This window comes from Protopterus annectens, chromosome 14.part0 (assembly GCF_019279795.1).
Source record: "Protopterus annectens isolate FY-2018-M chromosome 14.part0, PAN1.0, whole genome shotgun sequence".
Lineage (NCBI taxonomy): Eukaryota > Metazoa > Chordata > Ceratodontiformes > Protopteridae > Protopterus > Protopterus annectens.
This window is the reverse complement of record NC_056748.1, coordinates 52266424-52290328: the sequence shown is the minus strand read 5'-3', so window position 1 is coordinate 52290328 and position 23905 is coordinate 52266424. Positions and strand designations below refer to the sequence as shown.

The 23905-nt window shown below is 43.0% G+C and overlaps 1 protein-coding gene across 1 annotated transcript in view; it reads right to left on the bottom strand.

The window, feature by feature from the left end:
• Nucleotides 1-23905, bottom strand: part of DLG5 (discs large MAGUK scaffold protein 5) — a 3463687-nt gene that overhangs the window by 670906 nt on the left and 2768876 nt on the right. Inside the window, exon 26 of the mRNA XM_044055764.1 lies at nt 17265-17442. Coding sequence (XP_043911699.1) covers nt 17265-17442 — 178 coding nt within the window. The remainder of the gene's footprint in view (nt 1-17264; nt 17443-23905) is intronic.

Genomic DNA, 23905 nt, shown 5'->3' with positions numbered 1-23905 from the left:
TTATTCATTTTAAATAGTTAATTATTGTATGCATAACTGTTAATGTTTAAACTGTTCTTTTGTTATATATTTTTACTATAACATGCCTTTTGAAAAAATTGTACAGTTTAATGTTTTACAGGGTCTGTTCTTTTTAGCGAACCCATTTGTACAGAAAGGTTTATACTTCTGTTGTGTCAGGAAGTTAAACAATGTCACTTCCTGGTTTACAGGATTTAAAAGAGTACCTTTCTGACTGTTTTTATATTGCCTCTGATGAAGCCATAGTGTTCTGTGGCGAAAACGCCTTGTGATATTTTAATAAAAGCGTTCAGGACTCTAAGGAAGCCTTTGTGTGGTGTCACGGACAAGGACTCTCGGTGGTGTTGTGCAGTTTACATTTTCTTTTTTATTAGTTTCCAGTTTTGTTTTCGAGTACTCCTGTTGGTCCGTGCTTCACTAAACAAGGGGTTATGGCGAGTGACAGCGGTTATACCGACAAAGACTTGGCTGGTCTGATAGCGGGTTTATCTGCAAGACTAGACCAAATGAATTCGAGAATTGACAGCATGCAGGCTATCTTTCGGTCCTCCGTTGAAGGACCGTGCAGATCCACTAACAACACAGGACTTAGTCAAGGCAGCATTGACGACTGGATTCCGGCAGCACAGCCGGAACGGCAAAGCTCTTCATTTAACAATCAGAGTGGCCCAGTGAACAACCAGGGAGATGCCATTCCTTCTTCTTCGTCCTTTTTGCTTTCTGGTCTTCGTTCTGGAAGAGAGGAGGGTACTGGGAGGGCCACTTCATATGCGGGTGCTGCCTTAACTGACGGTTCCAACTCAGGCCAAAGTGTGACCATAAGAGAAATGGAAGCTGACCGGGATAGAGGTGCCGGAACAAGCATTGGACTGCCCGACCTGGGAGGTTGGCTTACGAATATCACCAATTTCACGTTTGACCAACAAGGTATGCCTAGTGGCCCTGTTTTATCTAACATTAACACGTGTTTAGCTGATAAACTGAAAGTGTTTGACTCCAAACTGCTTAAAGTTAAAAAACTGCAGTTGGAGTCTTCTTATTTTAAACAATGTGTTGCAGAGAACTTAGTACCGAAGGGACTACGGAATAATTTCACGCCTTCCGGTTTGATATCGGACAATGACTTTAAATCTGATTTAGAACTGCTTTTCCAAAAACAAGGGGTTGCATTGCTTGAATTGATTATCAAACATTACTCTACGCATGTGGAACTTTTGATGACTGAAATTAACAACTTGGACAATGAAATAAAGACAGACTTGGACTTCAATAGATATAGATTTGATTACACTCGTATTCTATCTAGCATTGATATGTTGTTGGTAAAGTTGAAAGGGAATAAAAATAAAAAACTTGCTAGGGATAGAGAAGCTTACTCTAGGAAAACAGCCTATCCTAAGTTAAAGGGACCTAGTGACCTACAATTGACTGGTACTAATGGTGACCAAACAGTAGAAAGCATAGTAGGAACGAATGTTCTAGATGAGATAGATGAAGAGGATAACGAAGAGGTAGTAAATCCAGGCCCAAGAAGAAGTAACAGGATAAAAGGTTTTACTGGTAACAAAGGTGGTTCTAACAATTCCCAGCAAGGGTTTAACACTAACAATAAAGGGGGTAACTGGAACAAGAACAACAAAAACAATAGCAATTTTTTAGGCCAACGGAACAACAGGCCGTATGCGAACAGGAGGAGGAATTAAGGGTCACTTTGGAGGGTAGCAGACCGGTTTCAGGTGACCCGCCCCCCCCACCCTTGGTACGGAATGATTTACCTACTTCAAATGCAGAGGAAGGTTATCCCACCGTTCTTATTAATAAGAACGGAGATTTCAAGATTTATAACTTTTCTAAAGTTATTATAGATGAAGAACTGGTTGAACTACTAGCATTTGGCAATACATTTGTCCCGAGTAGAAACGGGAACATAGCTAAAGAAATTATAGAGCTTAAGTGCTTTGTAAGAAAAATGAATTTAAAATTGTTGTTTAACCACTCTCCTCAAGTTGAGACTGTAAATGAACAAGACATAGATATAGGTTTGCCTAATTTAAAATTAGCTAGTGTGTTTAACCCCCCTTTACATTTAATTTTACAACTTTTTGAGACCATCTGTGAGATGGACCTTAGATTTTTAGCCAACAACAGTAGCAACAATTCGAGTGTAAAAGATTCCAACATTACCAAGGAACAGAGGTCACTACTAGACGACTTGTGCCGACTACCCGTACGGGTATTGAAACCAGATAAGGGTGGAGGGTTGGTGGTACTTGACATTTCTACTTACAATGAAAAGATGACTATGTTACTGAACACAGATGTTTACATTAAGTCATCCAGGAGTGAGGTGAACGGTAGTATTCAAAGGATCAGGGGATACTTTAGGGATTTATTTTTGGCAGGAAAGATCAACATACAATTGTATAATTACATCGACATCAATTGTTCAAAAATCCCTGCCATGTTTGGTATCCCCAAAATACATAAAAGCATCACCAACCCCCCTATGAGAGCATTGATTGACGGCAGGTCATCCATTACGTACCCATGTTCTAAACTTATAACAAATATACTCGATAAATACATTAAGGGTATTCCGAGTATATGCAAGGATTCGTGGTCCTTTCTAGATAGTTTAAACAACATCCCTTACAATAGTGAGAATACCTTTTTGACAATCGATGTTATAGACCTATATACTTCGATCCCCCATCAGGAAGCTGTGGAGTGGATTGGGTCTATGCTTCGTACACTAGGGGCTTCAAGACTGGAAGTGGACCTGGCCACAGAGTTACTGGAAATAGTTTTGACCAGTAACTATTTCACCTTTAATGGTGAATTTTTCCTGCAGAAACGTGGAGTGGCGATGGGTTCCCCATGTGGTGCAGGTGTGGCCAATTATGTCATGGGTTATTGGGAAGAAAACATCTTGAAATTGACACCTGGACTTATGGAACCTGTGGTTTTCTACACCAGGTTTCTGGATGATATCTTCATTTTATTCAGGGGTTCACCTGGGGAAGCTAGTACTTTTGTAGAAACCATTAGTTCAACTACTGCATTTTTGAATTTCACATCTAAATTTTCAAGTAATGAAATTGATTTTTTGGACGTTAAACTTGTGAAGGAAACAACTGCTCAGTTACTCACATCGACCATTTTCAGAAAACCTACATACTGTAATTCATTCCTGCACTTCACCAGTTTTCACCCTTACAAACAGAAGAGGTCTATTGTTAAAGGGCAACTGGTGAGGGCAGGAAGGATGTGCAGCACACTGGTCGACTTCAATAATGAATGTTCATTGTTGAGGGACATGTTCACTAGTCGAGGTTATCCAGATGACTTACTTACGGAACTTATAGGCGAAGTTACTTTTAAAAGGAATAATGGTTTTTACAAACCACTTTTGTTCCGACAAAATACAGCACACTGTGACATTAACATCAACAGTAGGCCAGAAGTGACCCTGATTGAGAATGAGGTCAATTTCACAATAACTCCAATGGGTGAAATTGATGACTTTTCTTTGAGGTTTGTCACCACATTTAGCGGTAACTCTAAGAATATTTTATCCACCATTAGAAAGAATTGGCACCTTATATCCTCAAATCCACTACTAGTTGAAAAATTAGGTTATGAGCCCAAATTTATTTTCAAAAGATCAAATAACCTTAAGGAGTTACTACAAAGGGAAGTGTACATGGAGACATTCCATAAAAAGAGGGGAATGTTTAGATGCGGATTTTGCAAATATTGTAATTATGTACGGACAGGTGAAACATTCCAGGTTGGACACAAAAAGTACGATATTAGGTCCACACTTAATTGTGAGAGCAAATCTGTCATATATATTGCTATGTGTAACTGCTGTCAAGGGTTCTACATAGGCAAAACGGACAGGCGAGTCCGAGACCGAATGTATGAACACCTTTACGCAATTAAAAATAGTAAGGTTGAAAACGCACTAGCAAAACACATTATTCTGAATCCAGGCCATAGTTTCCAATTTATGGCTATAGATCATGTTCCATGCAAGGACAGAGGTGGCCCCTTTTCATTAATTTTGGAGAATCGTGAGCTGGAATGGCAGCTACGATTAGATTCTTTTAGGCATCCTGGCCTTAATAGTAACTGCAACATAGCTCCTGTACTTAAACTGAAGAGCTACCTTAGATAGGGTATAGTTCAACATCTTATGTTCAGGTTGGCTACATTTTGCAGTTACGGTTTTTTAGATTTATAGTTCCTTGTTAATAACAGGTACTATTCGAGCCAATAGCTTTACTACTATATTGGTTTTTTACATAATTATTTAATAATTATATATTAGTCACAGAAATACGCCTTATGGTGGATTATATGTACACAATAAAAATTATGTTATTCTTTTTAAATGTATAGAAAAAACTATGCTTCAGTGGATAGCTTGTGTAGTGGACCTGCATTTTATTCATTTTAAATAGTTAATTATTGTATGCATAACTGTTAATGTTTAAACTGTTCTTTTGTTATATATATTTTTACTATAACATGCCTTTTGAAAAAATTGTACAGTTTAATGTTTTACAGGGTCTGTTCTTTTTAGCGAACCCATTTGTACAGAAAGGTTTATACTTCTGTTGTGTCAGGAAGTTAAACAATGTCACTTCCTGGTTTACAGGATTTAAAAGAGTACCTTTCTGACTGTTTTTATATTGCCTCTGATGAAGCCATAGTGTTCTGTGGCGAAAACGCCTTGTGATATTTTAATAAAAGCGTTCAGGACTCTAAGGAAGCCTTTGTGTGGTGTCACGGACAAGGACTCTCGGTGGTGTTGTGCAGTTTACATTTTCTTTTTTATACATTTTGCCTATGGCAGGGTGTGAAAATGGAACCTGTAGCCCTGGGACACTATATTCAAGACCCATTTGTCCTGGGTGATTATATGCCAATTTTGTGAAAAAAGTGCTAGTTTTCCCCCTAAGGGAGCTGCCAAAAGATAAGTGCTTGGTACTGGCAGAGGAAAGTCATTGGGACTGTTTTCTATATGGCTGTGATTTGTCTTCTCTGCTTTTGGAGGTAGAAGCACCCCATTGTTTAGGACTGTATGAGCCTTGGGGCTGGGATCTGCCGCTAGGGTGTCTGTATCTGCCTCTTTGTGGCCTGTCTGACACTGGAAAGGACCAATTCTTTGAAGGCCAGTTCCTGCTAAATCTGGGTGGTTGTACCTGTAAGAAATCCTTAACTGTCTGCATAGATTTCGCTTTATCCTCCATTTTCTTCAACACCTCTTCTGCCTTAACACCTAACAAAGTATCATGCTGTAAAGGAGCAACCAATAATTTTGTTTTAACATGATCCGGCAGATTCTGTTCCTTTAACCAGGCATGCCTTCTAATGACAGTACCAGTCACAGCGGCCCTGCAAGAGGCCTCCAGTGAATCAAAACCACATTGCAAAATATGTTTTCCCACTTGTTCAGCTGCATGCAATAAATCCTGCATTTCCTTGTTATCTGTACATTTAGAATTTGTCAACATTTTCTGTTTTAGTTGTGACATTAAATATTGCTGATATTTAAGCATATGCAACTGACAATTTAAAGCCCTTACAGCCAAGGTAGCAGAAGTGTAAACTTTTTTCCTCCCATTTGTCCAATGCCCTAGAATCCCTATCAGAGGGGACAGGGTTTTTCGCAGTGGAAGCCTTGACCCCTTTGGGACCCGGAGATATAGTTTCTAGGTCAGCAGCAGGGTTTTTATATAGAAATTTGTGGGAATCTGGAACCCTGTAGTATCTGTCTGGCATAACCGGTGCAGGGGGTAAAGAGTCAGGAGACAAGCTGGACTCTGAAAATACATCATCTACTATGTCTAGAACAGGTGGAATAGCAAGAGGTCTGTGCTGAGGTAGTAAAAGAACGTCTCTGAGCCTTTTCTTAGATTCTGAGTAATCTTGGCTCTCCCAGTGAAAGTGCTCCCTCATGGTGTGAAGGGTTTCCCCAAAAGAATAATCCTCAGGAGGAGAGGCTGAAGGAATAGACTCTTCAGCATCAGAATCCTCATAGGGAGGAAGGGAGTATTCCTGTTCAGAAGAGGAATCAGAGGAAATGGAAACCTGATCTGAAGATTCGTATTCTGTCTCTTGCCTAGGCCTCTTATCTGGAGGGGGATGGGAACCCCTGATCAAAGTAATTAGGTCTTCAGCCATTTTAAGCATCTGTTTTTTAGGCATGGAAGTCTGTGCAGGAGAATGCTGTACTTGTTTCTTTGTCTTTAGAGCTGCTTTAGTCTTTGCCTTTGAAGCTGAGGTTGGCTTAACATACAGGGGCTGCGAAAGTGCCTCACTGAGTACCGGCGAACTGACGACTAGCTTAGGAGAAGCGTCATCGGCAGCTTTGGACCTATGCAGTCTGTCTCTGTCTTTATCTTTGCGTTTTTTCGGAATGTCGGTAGTTGGGTGGCTTACTGAAGCCATTTCAGGATAATTAAACCGAGTACCAAAATATTTAGATGCAAAAATGAACCGACGACGAATAGTTCGAGGTTTGAATAAGGCACAAAACCGAGAACGAGGTACGTCATGGTCTGGGCCTAAGCAAGGAATGCAGTACGAATAAAAATCCTTATGAGGTATTTGCTTTCCACAAGAAATACAATTGTTAACTTTTACTGATATCGGTTTAGAGCAAGAAAAAGGTTCCCCAACGGGGTACTTAGCTTAGTTGAAGAATTCGGATCTGAAACTAGAAAATGAAGATTTCAGGAGTCGGCCGACCGACACTTGCGAACTGCTTCTGCTTCGGGCACTGCATGGCAAGAAAGACTGATAAAATGGTGTCGGCTTCATGCTTTATACCCCTGACTACCTGACATCATGGAAGATAAGACAGCAACTGATGCAGGACCCAAGACTTTGATAATCAGGCCGGCTGAGGGCTACGTTTTATTTATTTATTTTATTTTACATTTGTTGATCAGGACAGTCCGACTGGATGCATGTCCATTTTCAGCGGAGGCCCGGGGAGAAAAGCTCCAAGGGTAAGCAGATACAGCATTACATAATACCAGCATTACATATTACAAACAGACTATTTACGGAGATTACATAAATAAGCAAGTTAAACAAGTTCCACAGGTTAGAGTTAATCCTGAGCACAAGTTGGGATTAAATTAAATTACACAGTAAACTGGTTAACAGATTTTTACACATTCTAGAAATAGTTAGCCAGGCTTGATACATTGACATAGCCAGTTAAGTGACAAATGTTGTTTGAGTCTAGTTTTAAAATGACCTAAGGTGGAAAGTAAGGTAATATCAGCTGGAAGAGAGTTCCAGGATCTATTTACAGAGTTTGCAAAGAGAGAGTCACCGGCTGTGTTATTAATTTTGCTAGTCTGAGTTAGTAGTTTGTTAGAGGATCGAAGTGGTCTAGGATTGTTATAGGGGGTGATAATATTTTTAAGTGCAGGAGTATTGTCTGGATTATAGAGGATTTTATAGGCCATAAAAACTGCCTTCCAGTTTATAGCCTGCTACAGACCACCCTCCCAAACCCAGGAACCCCACTCGGCCTTCATGAGAACACTGGAAAATATGAAGGTCTCTCCGAACACCATTATATTGGGCGACTTCAACTACCCAAACATAGATTGGGAGCATTACTCTAGCTCCAACACCCTTGCCCAAAGGTTCCTAGAATTCATAAACTCAAATGCTATGGAACAACTTGTTACCACTCCCACAAGGGGGGAAAACATACTGGACCTGATCATCACCAACATGGGGACTCTATGCTCCAGACCAGAAGTGTATCCCTCACTGGTAAGATCAGACCATAAACTGATCTCACTGGATATTCACATCCCGACCCCACCCCCTGCCCAGAAAACCACAGTGAAAAACTTCTAAAGCAAATTTCACACTCCTCAAAACTGAAGTGGAATCCTTCAAAGCCCCCGGGCCTGTGGAAGAACGCAGAATCCTTTATAAATGCATTCTATGAACACCTTCAGGAATGCATGCATCATGCAATCCCAAATAAAACCAAGACCCAATCCTCCAAAGGCAGACGACCTGTCTGGTGGACCCCAGCCATAAACAAACTATACAATAGAAGGAGGAAGCTACTACATGATAGAGCAAAATCCCAAAAAGGGAAGGCATCTCCGATCAGTATTAGCAAAAAACTACGGGCACTCATAAAATCGTCAAAGGCCAGCTTCGAGAGAAAAATTGCACAGGACACTAAGGATAATCACAAGGCTTTCTTTAGTTATGTTAGGAACCTGGGTGGGAATTCCCAGATATGCTCAGAATTAGTTGAAAATGACAAAAAATACACTGATCCCACAGACATTGCCAACATCCTAGCTGACAGGTTCAGCGCAAACTTCTCCCCCCACCAAAAGGGCAAATATCTATCCCAGCAGAGTGCTGCCCCTGACATCTCAGATGCTCAGGTGGGAGCCGCCCTCTCCAAAGCAAAAACACAGCATCAATGGGACCAGACGGTGTCCCAGGCTGCGTCCTACATGAACTCCAAGAAGAGCTAAACCCAAACATAAAACTACTGTTCAATCTCAGCCTTACTACAGGATATGTACCCAAAGAGTGGCGTACAGCAACAGTGGTCCCTCTCCACAAAGGTGGTGCCTCAACAGAACCTGGAAACTATCGCCCCATAAGCCTGACTAGCTTGGTCTGCAAAGCTATGGAAAGGATCATCATGGACCTCATAAATAAAGATATTGGGGACCTACAGACACTGGGTCCTACCCAGTTTGGCTTTGTTAAGGGCAGATCCTGCCTCTTAAACCTGGTTGACTTCTATGAAACAGTCACCAAGGCCATTGACAAAGGGAAGGTGGTCCACACAGCCTATCTGGACCTCGCAAAAGCCTTCGATACAATACCCCACTGGCATTATAGATAAGCTCACCAGCTTAAATATAAACCCCTATGTCACTAGATGGGTTGCAAACTGGCTCAAGGACAGAACCCACATAGTTAGAATTGCTGGAGCCATGTCAGACTCCAAACCAGTTACAAATGGCGTCCCACAAGGCTCAGTCCTGGGACCTCTCTTGTTTGGTATATATTTCTCGGAGGTACAGGCCAACATGGAAGGACTGTGGCTGACCAAGTTCGCAGATGACTGCAAACTGGGCGCCATAATCAACTCTCAAGCCGACACAAGCATCCTCCAAAAGGGCCTCATAGAAACAGACAACTGGTGCCAGAGCCATGGCCTCAAGCTAAATGCCAAAAAGTGTATAGTCATCCCCTTTGGCAAAAACAAAGTGCCCACAAATTACCGCATAGGTGGTAATCCACTAAGTACAGAAGAAGTAATTAGGGACCTGAAGACCCAAGTTGATAGCAATCTCTCATTTGACAACCACGTGGCCAAAGTGGTTAGAAAAACATTTTATATAGCCCACCTAATCATGAAGGGATTCACATCTAGATTAGGGGAGGTCATCGTGCCTCTTTACTCATCCCTCATCAGGCCCATAATCGAGTACAATGCCCCTTTTGGGATGTACCTTACCAAACACCTGCAGCAACTGGAAAGACCCCAAAAGTACCTCACCAACAGGATCAAAGGGCTCAAACAGATGCCATATGCTGCCCGGTTAAAGAAACTCCAGCTCTACTCAGTGGCATACCGGCTCCTCAGAGGTGACCTGTGCCTGACGTATAAGGCCATGTCCAACCCGAATTAAGGGACATGCTGCACCTCAAAAATCCAAATCCCATCGAGCTACACGCCGAGAGACTTGAACCTCAGCACTGAAATAAATAGGACATGCTGGAGGGACAGATTCATAACCCAGAGGCTTCCTTCACTCTGGAATAAAATCCCAGTCCAGGTTAGGCAGAGTCCCTCATTGACTCTCTTCAAGAGGAATCTTGATGAGTGGATGGGAGATCGTAGGTTTACCCCGGGTATCACTTCTGTGTCACTGTTAGACAGAGGCACAGTATACTAACCTCGAAAAAGGGCATAGCAAAATTAATTTAAAATGGGTGGCGATAGCCAAACATACTCTGGCTAGGCTTATAAATGCCCTGGGGCAGATAGCCTAGTATGAACCTATGAACCTATGAACCTATTAGGCTGGGTAGTTCAAGCCACCCAAGTTGATTTAGATTGATGCAATGATGTGTCCTAAAAGGCAGTCCAATGGCAAACCTGGCAATGTGGTTATAGCAAATTGAGAGTTTGTTAAGGACAGTCTTGTTTAAATTAGAGAGTAGTGGGGATGCATACAGAAGGGTTGAAAGAAGGTGAGAGCAAGCTATGGCAATTTTAGCTGGAGGGGTTAGGATGGCTTTTATTCTGTAAAGTGACCCTAGTTTTTTATTGATGGTTTTGATAGTTTGGTTAACATGTAGGTCAAATTTTAGATGATTGTCTATGATGACACCTAATAGTTTTGTAGAGGGGTCAGGGGAGATTACTGTGCCATCATTTGAATTTATGGTAAAGGTAAAAGCTGTAGACCTACCTGTTGGTGAAAATAACAGCATTTTAGTTTTTTTGGGATTTAGGATCAGACGACGTTCAGAAAGCTAGTTTTCTATTATATTAAAGGTGGTCTGGGTAGCTGATCATAACTCGACTGGAGATGTGGCTGAGCAAATCAGAGTAGAGTCATCAGCATATTGGATACAGCTGACTTTTGGGATGACAGTATAAAGGTCGTTAATGAAGATGGAGAACAGCAAGGGCCCTAGTATAGAGCCTTGTGGTACTCCAAGGGTGTTAGGTAGAAGGTTAGAGAGTTTGTTCCTGCCAGAGGACAGCCTGCTGTCGACCATTCAGGTAGGACTGAAACCACTGAAGGGCTCTAGTATCTAGACAGAATGTTTGAAGGGTGTGGTTTAAAAGTTGGTGATCAACCATATCGAATGCCTTGGAAAGATCCAAGAAGAGGGCTGAGGATATATGATTATTGTTCATGGTGTTGGTAAAGGCTAGGAGGGCTGAAGTAGAGCTGTGATGAGGACGGAAGCCATGCTGAGTGTCTGCCATAAGGTGATTCTGGATTAGGTGGTGCATGAGTTGTCTATGAATACATTTTTCCATAATCTTTGCAAGTGGAGAGAGTATAGCTATTGGCCTATAATTGGAGAATTCAGTAGAGCTGCCTCCTTTGTGAAGTGGGATTACATAGAATATTTTCCAGATGGTGGGAATTTTAGCTTCTACTATGGTTCGATTGATTATTATTGAGACGGGGTAAGCAATAGCATCAGCTGATTTTTGTAGGTACTCGGCAGGGAGTTGATCAGCAGAAAGTGTAGTGGGTTTTAAATTTTTGATCAAGGTACGGATAAGTGAAGTGGCGACTGGTTGGAAGCTGAATGCAAGTAGGTTTCTAGGGGTGCTACTTTCAGGACCAGGGGAGCTAGGAGGTAGTTGGCTAGCTAGGGCTTGAACTGTCTCAGTAAAGAATTGGTTAAAACTGTGAGAAACATCTTCAGGGGTTTTATCAATAGTAGCAGCAGGGATGCAAGCAGATAACCCAAATGTAATGACTGCAACAGTGAAACACAAAGAACACCTGCAAAAGAATGAGAAATTGTATGTTGGATGTCAAGACATGCCAAGTCATTTCAAAACTTCTGCTCAGAAATGTCTTCACAATTACTTTTACACAACACAACAGTTATGAAAATGTTACCAAACGCAGATGCAGCACATTAATAATACGAACAGAAGGTTGTAGGTATTCTGATAACAGAGTTTTTGTTTTTTATTCTCATCTTCATCAACAGGCTCTTCAACTCTTCCTCAGTTTCAACCATTAGAGTGGGATGATCTATACACCAAAGAATGTTAGTAGTTCCCCTCGAATTTTCGAGACTGGGTGATTTTTTTAGAAGCTTAGAGGGTTGTTTAAATGCAAAATGCAGATCATAAGACAGTAAATGTTAGTGGAATATGATAAAACCCTGAAGTGTAGTAAACTAGAAAGTGGCATGTTTTACTGATGTTAGTAACTAAGGAACTTAAAATAAAAAAAATTAAAAATTAAAAGAGAAAATATCAGGGAGTGATGCTATTTTACTAACGAATGAAACAGAAAAGGAGCAAGAAAAGATTAAGACAAAAGATATATTGGCAAAGTATGCTGTAATGTTACTGTGGAGAGCTGTCAAAGAGGGAACTGGGTAGGCATTAAAACAGGCTGGAATAAATCTCCTGTAATAAATGTTTTTACCAGTAAACTGATGCTTAAATGAATAATCTGTTACATAATGTACAGCTATATGACTAAACCACAAGAGATCATTAGGAATTAAAATTCCAGTATGGGTTTATATTAGGTCACCGACCACTTAAAGAAGCGAATGGTGATTAAATCGACCCTATGTAAGCGAAAGCTTACAATCTCGAACTGTCAGAACAGCGATTTTTTTTCCTAGGGAAAAAAATCGCTGTTCCAAAACACATACACACAACACAAGCACACCAAACAAACAGCAATCCACACCCATACACCTAAAATCTTACAACTAACCATACACTAAACTATGCACACACCACTAACTAGCCACTTACCTTAACCCAAACCCTAACCCTAAGGTCCGTCACTATCGCACACTCACCTCACCCGCTCCCTAACCTTAACTCACCTAACCTGCCCTAACCCTCATGTCCACACAATCGCACACATACCTAACCTGCACCCTAACCCTAACTCACCTAACCTGCCCTAACCCTCACATCCACACAATCGCACACTTACCCGAACCCGACCTGTAACTTTCCACCACAGCGTTGAAAATACCGAAGCAACAGAAAAGGACAACCAAAATCTTTCCCTAGGAAAGAATTCGGGTTTCTGTTGCTTCAATATTTTAAGCTTTCACTCTGTAGGGTTCAATATTAGAAAATTTGAAGGTTTTAAACCTCGATGTTCTAATATAGACCCATATATATATATATATATATATATATATATATATATATATATATATACGCACACACACACACACACACACACACACACACACACACACACGCACACACACACACACGCACACACACACACACACACACACACACACACACATATATTTACGTAAAAGGCAAATGCCTGGAAGTCAGGAAGCAGAGAATAAAGACAAATGATTTAAATAAGAGGAGTTAAGGTTTGAAATAATGCACCTTAAAGAAAACATCTAGCGAATAAGAATGAAGCTAGGGAGGAAATGGGATACTTGTTTTGTTTTTATAAACAGTTTGACATTAGTTATGGGTAATGACTATTGTTGCTGGACAGAGTTCTGAGTAAAAAAGAACTTAACTGGCCAATCAACATATTGCTGCAAATCCCCCATATAGTACCACTTTTTAACAGTTCCAGAAGTCGTGAACTACAAATGAAGGTTCTTTCATGTACTAATGCTATAATATTATAATATATACAAGGATATAGATATGTAAAAAATGCATAATTTTTCATTTCACTGAAACCTGACTGCCAGGCAAGTCACTTTCTTCAAAGCAGCAGTAGAAACATGGAACTGTGCTGTAAATCACTGTTATGACTGCTTCTCTGTATGATGAAGTATCTGAATTTGTGTTTCACACAATATTATACTTAAATATGCAACTATGTTTGTAAAAGCTTGCCTCCACTGAAAATGGGCATAACCTCAGGAATTTAAAGGCAAACAGCAATCTTTTTTAATTTACTTAAAGCTACATTGTAAGTGTCTATCCTTGCCCCAATGTAGTCTATCACCTGGACAGGATTTAGAAGTGATTTGGATGCACTGATTGTGATCCCCAAATGCAGAGTGGAAATAATCCCTGGTTAGAGAAAGTAGATGTCTGGTGGGAGAAGTGAGGAGCCAATCGTCCAGGTACGGGTAGACCTGAATCCCCTGAATCCTCAGGTGAGCCTTACTACCGCCATCACTTTGGTGGACACCCTGGGGGCTGGGGTGAGACCAAAGGGTAGGGCTCGAAATTAGTAATGACTGACTCCTAGCCGGAAGCGGAGGAACCTCCTGGAGCCTCTGTGCATCTTTATGTGATAGTAGGCATCCTAGAGGTCTAACAAGCACTTCCACTCGCTCTCTTGCAGGTACTGTATGGATGGACTGTAGTGTGACCATCCGAAATTTTTCTTTGGCAACTGACAGGTTCAGGGTAGATAGGTCCAGAATGGGCCTCAAGTCCCCTGTTTTCTTTGGCACCAAAAAGAACCTGGAGTGGAAGCCTGATCCGGACTGATCTGGGGGGACGGGTTAGATGGCTCGTTTTTCTAGCAGCTTGAAATTTTCCTGTGCTGTTGCCTCCCTTTGCATGGGTGGTAAGTCCAGGAGGAGTGTGGGAGGTTTGGGAGGAACCACAAAGGGGATAGAGTCTGGATATTATCTGAAGCACCCAGCGGTCAGATGTTATGGACTCCCATGCTGCCAGGTGCAATCAGAATCATCCCCCGACTGCCTCCAGAGTAGAGCAGTTGGGCAACCCCTCAAGGTTGCTGTCCAGGCCTGTCCGAGAAAGGTTCTCGAGACCCAAAATTCCTCGGACCCCCTCTGCGTCTGGGCTGGTGTCCATTCTTTCCCCCTCTGCCTCTGGGGGAAAAAGAGCCCTGAGTGTCCCGGGAATACTGTGACTTCCGGAACCACATCTTCTTTTTCCCCCTCTGATTCTGGAAAAAGGATCCTTGAGGGTTCGAGAAGCAGATTCCGATGGCAGACAGTGTCTTCCCTTCTTTCTCACTCTGGACTAAAGTCTCTTTGACAGTCTTACCAAAGAGAGTAGAGCTGTCATAATGGGCATTGGCAAAGGACGCATTGAAAGGTTCCAAAAACTGACATAGTTTGAGCCAGGCGTTACGCCTCATAGACACACTAGACCTAGCCGCTCCTTCAGTAGCAAGTGCGAGGAGTCGCCTGGACATGGAGTCTGCTTTCAAAGTGGCCATCCTCTCAGATGAGTCCCTGTCCTCCTGTGACATGGACTTAGGGGGAGACTCAGCCAGCTCCTTGACCAGGTCACGCTGGAATCTTGGGATGTGGGCCAGGTAGCTCAGCGCCCTAATGGAAAAGGCTGATGATGCATAAATCTGCTTCCCTAAGCGGTCCATCATATGTGACTCTCGGTCAGGAGAATGAACTGAGGAACTCTCTTGGGCTAGTTACTTCTTTGTGGTTGCTGCTACCACCATATCATCTACATGGAAGCCCTTGTTCCATGCTGGTCTATCTGATGGTGGACTTATGACCCTATTAGGATGCTTAGGGATTGGTTCCACGGTGTCCGGCTCCTTCCACGCCTGCGAGGTGACCAGGTCCACCAGGGGATCTGCGGGAGGAGACACCCAGAAAGTAGATGGGCCTGTGCCGAAAGTCTCCAAGAACACGGACTAGTCAGAAGAAGGTTTGGGGGCAGACTAACCTCCCCGTTGGTGAAGGATTTTCATAATGTCTCCAAAGGAGACATCCTCAGGAGGTGACCTGGGGGAACCTTCCCCATCATCCAAATCCGTGTCCTCGGTGAGGGACTCAGGGGAGTCTAAGTGCCTCTTCTTACACGTATGCTTGTGAGGCATGTCTCCAGTGAGGCTCTCCGGGAGGGAACTCGCAAGCCACTTGTTCCTCAGGGGGAACCATCTGGGGCTCCTAGAGCACGGTCTGTCCCTCTGGTAAAATGATGGGTTCGTAGACAGAGCTGAGGGGTCGGGGAGGAATCTGAGGGGATAGTCAAGGGTCTCGATCAAGCGGAGAGAACCCTTTCTACCACGTCGAACACCGTGGAAGAATGAACCTCCTGGGGATCCAATAAGGAAGTCGGTCTCCCAGGATCCGATGTGAGAATTGGAGCCGGGTCCGAAGTGGACGGAGCTCCGAGTGAGGGAACTTGGCATGACAACACCGGAGCTGATGAAAAAAGTTCCACTCCCTCGTATCCAACACCCAAGCTCTGGCTCGAGAGCTGCTCGGATCCGAACTGGTCGGATTCTTCACGCACCAGGCAGCTGTCGGCATCGAGGAAGCAGGTACTCCTCTGGCTCCAGGGAAAATCTCGGACAGTGGAGCTGAGGGGAGTCACGGTTCTTAGGCTGACTTTTGTCGGGAGAAGGAAGGTCCAGGGACCTCTTATGTTTGTCTGGTCTGTGAGATTTTGGCTCTCTCTCCTTCTCTCTGCCCTTTTTCCACTTCATTTCCACAGGCTTTGAAATGGGAGGTGGAGTCCCAGCCTGGGAGGGAGGAGTAGCACAGGTAAGAGAGGAAGGAGAGGCAGCCACAGCAGCCGCTGTGACTGAAGCCAAGGACGAGGCAACCGCCTCAGAAGTGGGAAGAAGGCCTTTCAGGGCCAACTTAGCCTTCCTGTCCTTGACAGCACGTGGGTTAAATCCCACGCATATAGAGCAGTCAGTATTTAGATGGGTAATGCCCAAGTACATTACACAAAGAGTGTGGCCATCTGCAGGAGACAATTTATGGCCACACTCAGTGCACCTTTTGAAGACAGGCTTATCAGCCATGCTTCTATCCAAGCCACTCAGACTAGAGAAGGAAAAAGGAGAGAAACAAATTACCAGTTTTCCCACTCAGACCAGACACTCAAGTCACACAGAACACACTGAGGGGGGAAGGGAAGCAAGCACACTAACAAACTAATTCTAAACTACAAAAAAGGCGCTATTACATGACGCACCAGCGAGGGGAGGAGAAGAGGGAACCTACACTAAACACTTATGCGAATATTTCAAGAAACAAAGTTGCTTAAAAGCAGAAAACCCACTCACTACTCGGAGTTCATGAGATCACGATGCTTCAGCAAGCCGTGGCAAACAAGATCTGGGGGTTGGAAGGTAGTGGAGGTGCATTACGGGTAAGGGGAGGAGCTTGGAACTCCGAGCAGATGCTAGTGAAACTGCTGGCTCAGATCAGATACGGATCCGGTATCCCACATGATGAAGACCAAATGAAGTAAACTACTGCAGATATTCTTTTTACAGTCTCTCTTTTCCTCCATGATTCTCTTACAGAAGATTAAAGCAACACCATTAAGTACAGCATTTCAGCAATTAAAAGCTGCACAACACTGAAGATGCAATATGCCACAGTAAGAAGCTTCTCATCACTCTAACTTGATTGATCACATTTTGGCATTAAGCATTTGTCAACATATAATACAGATTTATTATGCACACTAACAGTCCAAGCAAACAGCAGACATCTTCATTTCACAACAGACTAATACTTCATATCTCAATACTTACTTCTAGAAGCAAATCTCCAGGCATCAGGCTCCCTGCCCCCTTTACAGGACTGTCATCTTCTACTTTTTCAACAAATATTCCACATAAGTTTCCTCCACAAATGTGAACAAGGTCAATCTGTGCTTTTTTCAGGACAACTGTTCTAGGTTCCAGAACTGGAGATGACCCTGTGCTTGCTCTGACGGAGAGAAAGGCAGTAAATTACTCAAAAGAGTACAACACAATATACAAATTAAAAACAATTAAAACACTGAAAAAGAATACAAAACAAATTGCTTAATCAAACACATGTGCAATCAAACATAAAAACAAAGGGGAGCTGCACTCAGTAAAGTACAGTTTTGTACCTACCATAAATGTAGATGTTCGAGTGTATTCACTGCTGCAGTCATTACACTTGGGTTATCCTGCCGTCAGGTGGTCCCGCAGTCGGCCAGAGTTCCAAAGTCTTGGTCCGGCGTCGGTTGCTGTCGCTTCCTCCATGACGTCAGTGTGCCAGGGGTATATAAGATGCAGCCAACGCCATTTTCTTCAGTTTTTCTTGCCCCAGATGTCAGGTGCCCCCAAATAGGTAGGCAATACATATTGCTTATAAAACATACATAAAAAGTAAAACCAAAACCTTCAGTTACCAGCAAATATACCACATAGGTAGTATAGGGTAGAAAGGTATAGATAGGTCCCAGCTAAGAAAGAGGGGATGGAGGGAGGGTAACCTGGACTGCAGCAGTGAATACACTTGAACATCTACATTTCTGGTAGGTACAAAACTGTACTATGTTCATCGTGTTTCACTGCTGCAGTCATTTCACTTGGGTTGAATCCCAAAGCTGAGGTAGGGTGGCTGGTTCTATAGAGGATTTGGGGTGGCTATGAGGCCCTGCAGCACTGCAGTGGCAAAACCAGCTCTGGATTTAGAATAAAGAGGCAAGTGATAATGTTTGGTAAAGGTGTGCACTGAACTCCAAGTTGCATCTTCCAAGATATCTTTGGTAGGTACTCCTCTAAGGTAGGCAGTTGAAGTGGCTATTGCCCTGGTGGAATGTGGCCTAATGTTGCTAGGTACAGTTTTCCCATGCTGTGTGTAGCAGAAACGGATACAGTGTCCTATCCACTTTGAAATGGTCTGCTTTGAAATAGCCTTTCCCTGTGATCCTGCAGCATATGCTACAAACAATTGCTCAGTTTTCCTGAAAGGTTTTGTTTTGTCCAGATAGAAACATAACTGACTGTGTATGTCCAATGAATGCAGAAGTCTCTCCCCTTTATTCTGGGGATTTGGATAAAAAGTTGGCAAGTGAATAGTTTGGTTAAGAGCCACACTGGATACCACCTTTGGCATAAATGAAGGGTTGTTCTTAAAGAAACCCTGTCTTGGTGAAAAATGATGAAAGGCTCCACTGCCATTAGTGCCTGTAACTCTGAGACTCTTCACGCTGAGGTTATTGCCAGAAGCAGAGCAGTTTTCCATGACACATATTTTAATTCTGCTGAATTGGCTGGCTCAAAAGGAGGTAAAGTTAGTTTTTCCAAGACAAAATTGAGGTCCCAAGTTGCTGTTGGTGCTCTCCAGGGCGGACTTTTTTTTTGCCCCTCTGAGGTACGGTTTTAGCAATGGATGAGAGAAAATAGGAGGATCTGTGTTGTAATGAGCCGAGATGGCAGAGGCGTGAATCTTAATGGATGAAAAGGATAGACCTTTGTCCAGCATCTCAGTTAAGTATTGTAGTATCTGAGGAATATTTGGGACAAGAGGGTCAAAGCTTTGAGCCTGGTTCCAGGCACAGAATATCTTCCACTTTTCTGAATAGGATTTCCTGGTGCTAGGCCTCCTGGCCTCCAAAATGACATCCATAGCAGCTTTAGAGAGAGGTGTCGTCTTGCTTGACTAAGGAATTTACCATGCAGCCAGGTTTAAGGTTTTGAGCTGGCTGTGCAGGATCTGATTGTTTTGTTGAGTCAGAAGAAGAGGAATTTGAGGTAAAATAAATGGTGGGCCTTGAGCTAAGTTCTTTAAGATTGGGTACCAGTGTTAGCGTGGCCAGTCTGGGGCAATCAGGATCATTTTTGACTTTTCTTGTCTGGCTTTTAGGAGTACCTTTGAAAGTAGTGGCAGTGGTGGGAAGGCATAAACTTTTAGGCTTTTCCAGCTGAATGAGAGAGCATCCACTTTCCATGCTTTTGTGTGGTAAGTCCTTGTGCAGAATTTCTGTAGTTGGCAATTCATTGGGGAGGCAAAAAGATCCATGTCTGGGCTCCCCCATTTTTGTGTTATCATGCTGAATACTTGTGGATTTAATTTCCACTCGTGAGGATCCATGATGTTTCTGCTTAAGTCGTTCACCAGAGTATTTTTCTTTCCTGGCAGGAAATGTGCTTGCAGATGAACTTGATAGGTTAGAGCTGTGTTCCACAAGTTCATAGCTTGTCTTCAGAGAGGATAAGAATGAGTGCCCCCTTGCTTGTTTATGTACCACATAACTGTGGTGTTGTCTGTCTTTAGTAATAGTTGTCCTGGATGCAGAATGTCCTTGAAAGCTGTTAGGGCATTTTGTACAGCTAGCATCTCTTTTTGATTGATGTGAAGATGCATTTGGTCTGCAGCCCACTTGCCCTGAATACATTTTCCTGCCATGTGTGCTCCCCAGGCGTAATCCGAAGCATCTGTTGTTAGTGTCTGCCTGGCTGTGGGTAGAGTGAAAGGCTGTCCCTTGTTGTGGTGACATGCCTGTGTCCACCATCGAAACTCCTGTTGTAGGCAGGGAATAAGTGGTATTACTGTTTCCAAACTGTGACAGTGTTGAGTCCAAACACTTTTTAGGTACCATTGTAATTTCCTCACATGCAGTCTGGCATATGGAATTAGTAGTATGCAGGATGCCATGAACCCCAAGGCCTGCAGAATTTTTCTTGCAGGGAGTTGGGTTTTTGTTGCCATCAATTGAAAGTACTGAGTCAGTTACCCTTGCTTGTCTGGCGTGAGATAAGCCATCTGGGCCATTGTATTTAAGCTGGCACCCAGGAATATTATCTCTTGAGAGGGCACTAGTTTTGACTTCTTTTCGTTTACTGTGAACCCTAGGCAAATTAGCAATCTTTTTACAAACGCCAGATGCTTTAGAAGACTGTCCTTGCTCTCTGCTTGAATAAGGCAGTCGTCCAAGTATGGATATATTTGAATTCCTTTTTGTCTGCAAAATGCAATTACTGGTGCCAGGCATTTTGTGAAGACCCTGAGCGCTGTAGATAAGCCAAAGGGCAGTGCAGAGAATTGGTAATGCATTGAGCCAGCTATGAATCTGAGGTATCTTCTGCAATTTTGTCTGATTGGGACATGCAGGTATGCCTCTTTGAGGTCCAAAGTAACAAGCCAAGCTTTCTTGCCCAGCAGGGGAAGAAGCTGCTGTAGTGTCAACATTTTGAATTTCGGAACATCCAGGTAAGTATTTAGAGTAGAAAGATCCAGTATGGGTTTCCAGGCTTTGTCCTTTCTGGGGACCAGGAAAAGTCTTGAGTAAAATCCTTGTCCTTGTTCCTGTTGTGGCACTTTTTGAATAGCTCTCATGGCCATGTGCCTCTGCCCATTGATTTTGTGGCAGGTCTGGCATTCCTTTTGGCCTTGGTAGATAGAGTGTGAAAGTGGAACCTGTAACCTTGAGACACAATATTCAGAACCCATTTGTCTTGGGTGATGATATGTGAAAAAAGTGCTAGTTTTCCCCCTAAGGGAGCTGCCAAAAAGTAAGTGCTTGGCATTTGAAGGGGGAAGTCATTGGGACTGTTTCCTATAAGGTTGTGACTTGTCTTCCCCTCCTTTTGTGGTTGAAGCACCCCACTGTCATGGTCTGTAAGAGCCTTGGGGCCGAGATCTGACTCTTGGGCATCTGTATCTGCCTATTTGTGGTCTGTCTGACACTGGAAAGGACCAATTTTTTGAAGGCCAATCTCTGCTAATTCAAGGTGGCTGCACCTGTAAGAAATCCTTCACTGTTTGCATAGATTTTGCCTTATCCTCCATTTTCTTTAATACCTCTTCTGCCTTAACACCAAATAAAATATCCTGCTGTAAAGGAGCATCCAATAATGTTGCCTTAACATGATCAGGTAAACCTTGTTCTTTTAACCAAGCATGCCTTCGAATCACTGATCCTGTAACTGCTGCTCTACAAGAAGCCTCCAATGAATCAAAACCACATTGCAGAGTATGTTTTCCCACTTGTTCAGCTGCATGCAATAAATCCTGCATTTCCTTATAGTCAGGATGTTCTGAACTTGTAAGCATTTTCTGTTTTAACAGAGACATTAAGTATTGTTGGTATTTAAGCATGTGAAATTGGCAATTTAAAGCTCTTACTGCTAAAGTTGCAGAAGTGTAAACTTTCTTCCCCCATCTGTCTAATGCTCTAGAATCCCTGTCAGAGGGAACTGGATTTTTAGCCATGGAAGCCTTTACCCCTTTGGACCCTGGGAAATAGTTTCTGGGTCAGCAACAGGATTTTTATAAAGAAATTTGTGAGAGTCAGGGACTCTGTAGTACCTGCCTGGCTTGACTGGAGCAGGGGGCAAAGAATCAGAATTTAAACTGGATTCAGAGAACACATCATCCACAATATCCAACACTGGCGGTATAGCAAGGGGCCTGTGCTGAGGCAATAAAAGAAAGTCTCTGAGCCTTTTCTTGGATTCTGAATAATCCTGGCCCTCCCAATGGAAATGCTTCCTCATGGTATGTAAAGTTTCCCCAAAAGAGTAATCCTCAGGAGGAGAGGCTGAAGGGATTGATTCTTCAGCATCAGAGTCCTCATAGGGGGGTAAAGAGTATCCCTGGTCTGAAGAGGAATCAGAAGAAATGGAAACCTGGTCAGAGGAATCATAGTCTGTATCCTGCCTAGGCCTTTTATCAGGAGGGGGATGGGAACCCCTGATCAGAGTAATTAAGTCTTCGGCCATCTTGAGCATCTGTTTTTTTTGTAGGCATGGAGGCCTGTGCAGGTGAATGCTGTACTTGCTTCTTTGTCTTTAATGGAGTTTTAGACTTGGTTGTTGTTTTGATGTTAAGCTGTGAAGGTCTGAAAACACCCTCAGAAGCCGATGCCTGCTCAGCGGCTCCAGACCCATCTGAGGGGTTAGTTTCCGTAGGCCCAATACCTTGAGTTTCCAGTGGCATAGACATCTCCATGTGGGAGTCGGAGGTGACCTGTGGCTCTGAGGTAGCGAGTGTCAGGGGCTGCGAAAGCGCCTCACTGAGAACTGGCGACTGGCCTAGAAGAGGCTTCATCGTCAGTTTTGGACCTCGGATGCCTGTCCTTATCCTTGTCTTTGCATTTTTTGTGTATTCCGGTCGTTTGTTCCGACGGCATGGTATAATTGAACCTTCGGCCAAAGTAATGGCGAGCAAAGTCAAACCGACATTTAATAGTGTGCTTGTTAAATCTAGCACAAAACCGACAACTAGTGATGTCGTGGTCTGGGCCTAGGCATGGAATACAGTAAGAATGAAAATCCTTATGCGGTATTTGCTTGCCACAAGAAATACAATTATTAACTTTTACTGACATCGGTCTGAGGCAAGAAAAAGTTTCCCCAACGGGGTACTTAGCTTTATTGAAGACTTCGGTTCTGAAATTCGAATTCAAAATCTCAGGAGTCGGCTGACCGGCACTTGCGAACTGCTTTTGCTTCGGGCACCACGCGGCAAGAAAGACTGGGGAAAATGGTGTCGGCTGCATCTTATATACCCCTGGCACACTGACATCAGGGAGGAAGCGACAGCAACAGACGCCGGACCAAGACTTTGAAACTCTGGCCGACTGCGGGACCGCCTGATGGCAGGATAACCTAAGTGTAATGACTGCAGCAGTGAAACACGATGAACATCTGACCTGATTAACGCAAAGGGAGTGATTATCTCTTTAAACCTTGATGATATTCTTTGGCAATTAGCTGGGTTAAATAAAAGGAATTCCTTACAACCTTTGTCACCTGATGGTCAAAACAGAGCGACCTATCATAGTACTTAGGTCCCTGACTCTGTTTTCATTTTGTAGTGGTGTACTGTCTATACAGTATGAGGAGGGGACAGGCTGTCTACCAAAAGTGATTACCCTACTCTTTTCAACATGTAATTTACAAGGGAGAGTTCATGCTAGAGGGTTTGTGTATCACAAAGTGACTTAACAACTGCCATTTGGCTACAATCTGCGAACATTATTAGTCAGAGGCCCTGGCTCTCTGCATGGAAAGCTGTGAAGTAAATGCTAAAAAGGACTGGGACTTTCATGGCTCATAAAACAAGATGTAGGTCACCTTGAGGCAGCCAGTAGGTCACTGAGTGTAGAGAGTTGTGTTTACCTGTTGGGATAGTTGAAGGATCTAAGTCATTTAGTTTCCTTGGTCAGAAAAATCTGGGGCTCTTCTTGTTGAAAAATATGCTTGGAATTGTTCATCAAAGCGAGCACTGAATTAAATGACGGGTCAGACAAGGGAAAATTATAGCACTAGGATGACATCTTTGAATTCTGAGGATATTTTCTTTGGAAATTAATAAGGCTACTTATGATTCCATGACAAAGATGGAAATATGATTACTAAATTAGAAAGTTGTCCACATAAGTACCCATGTTTCTTATGAGACAAACTAA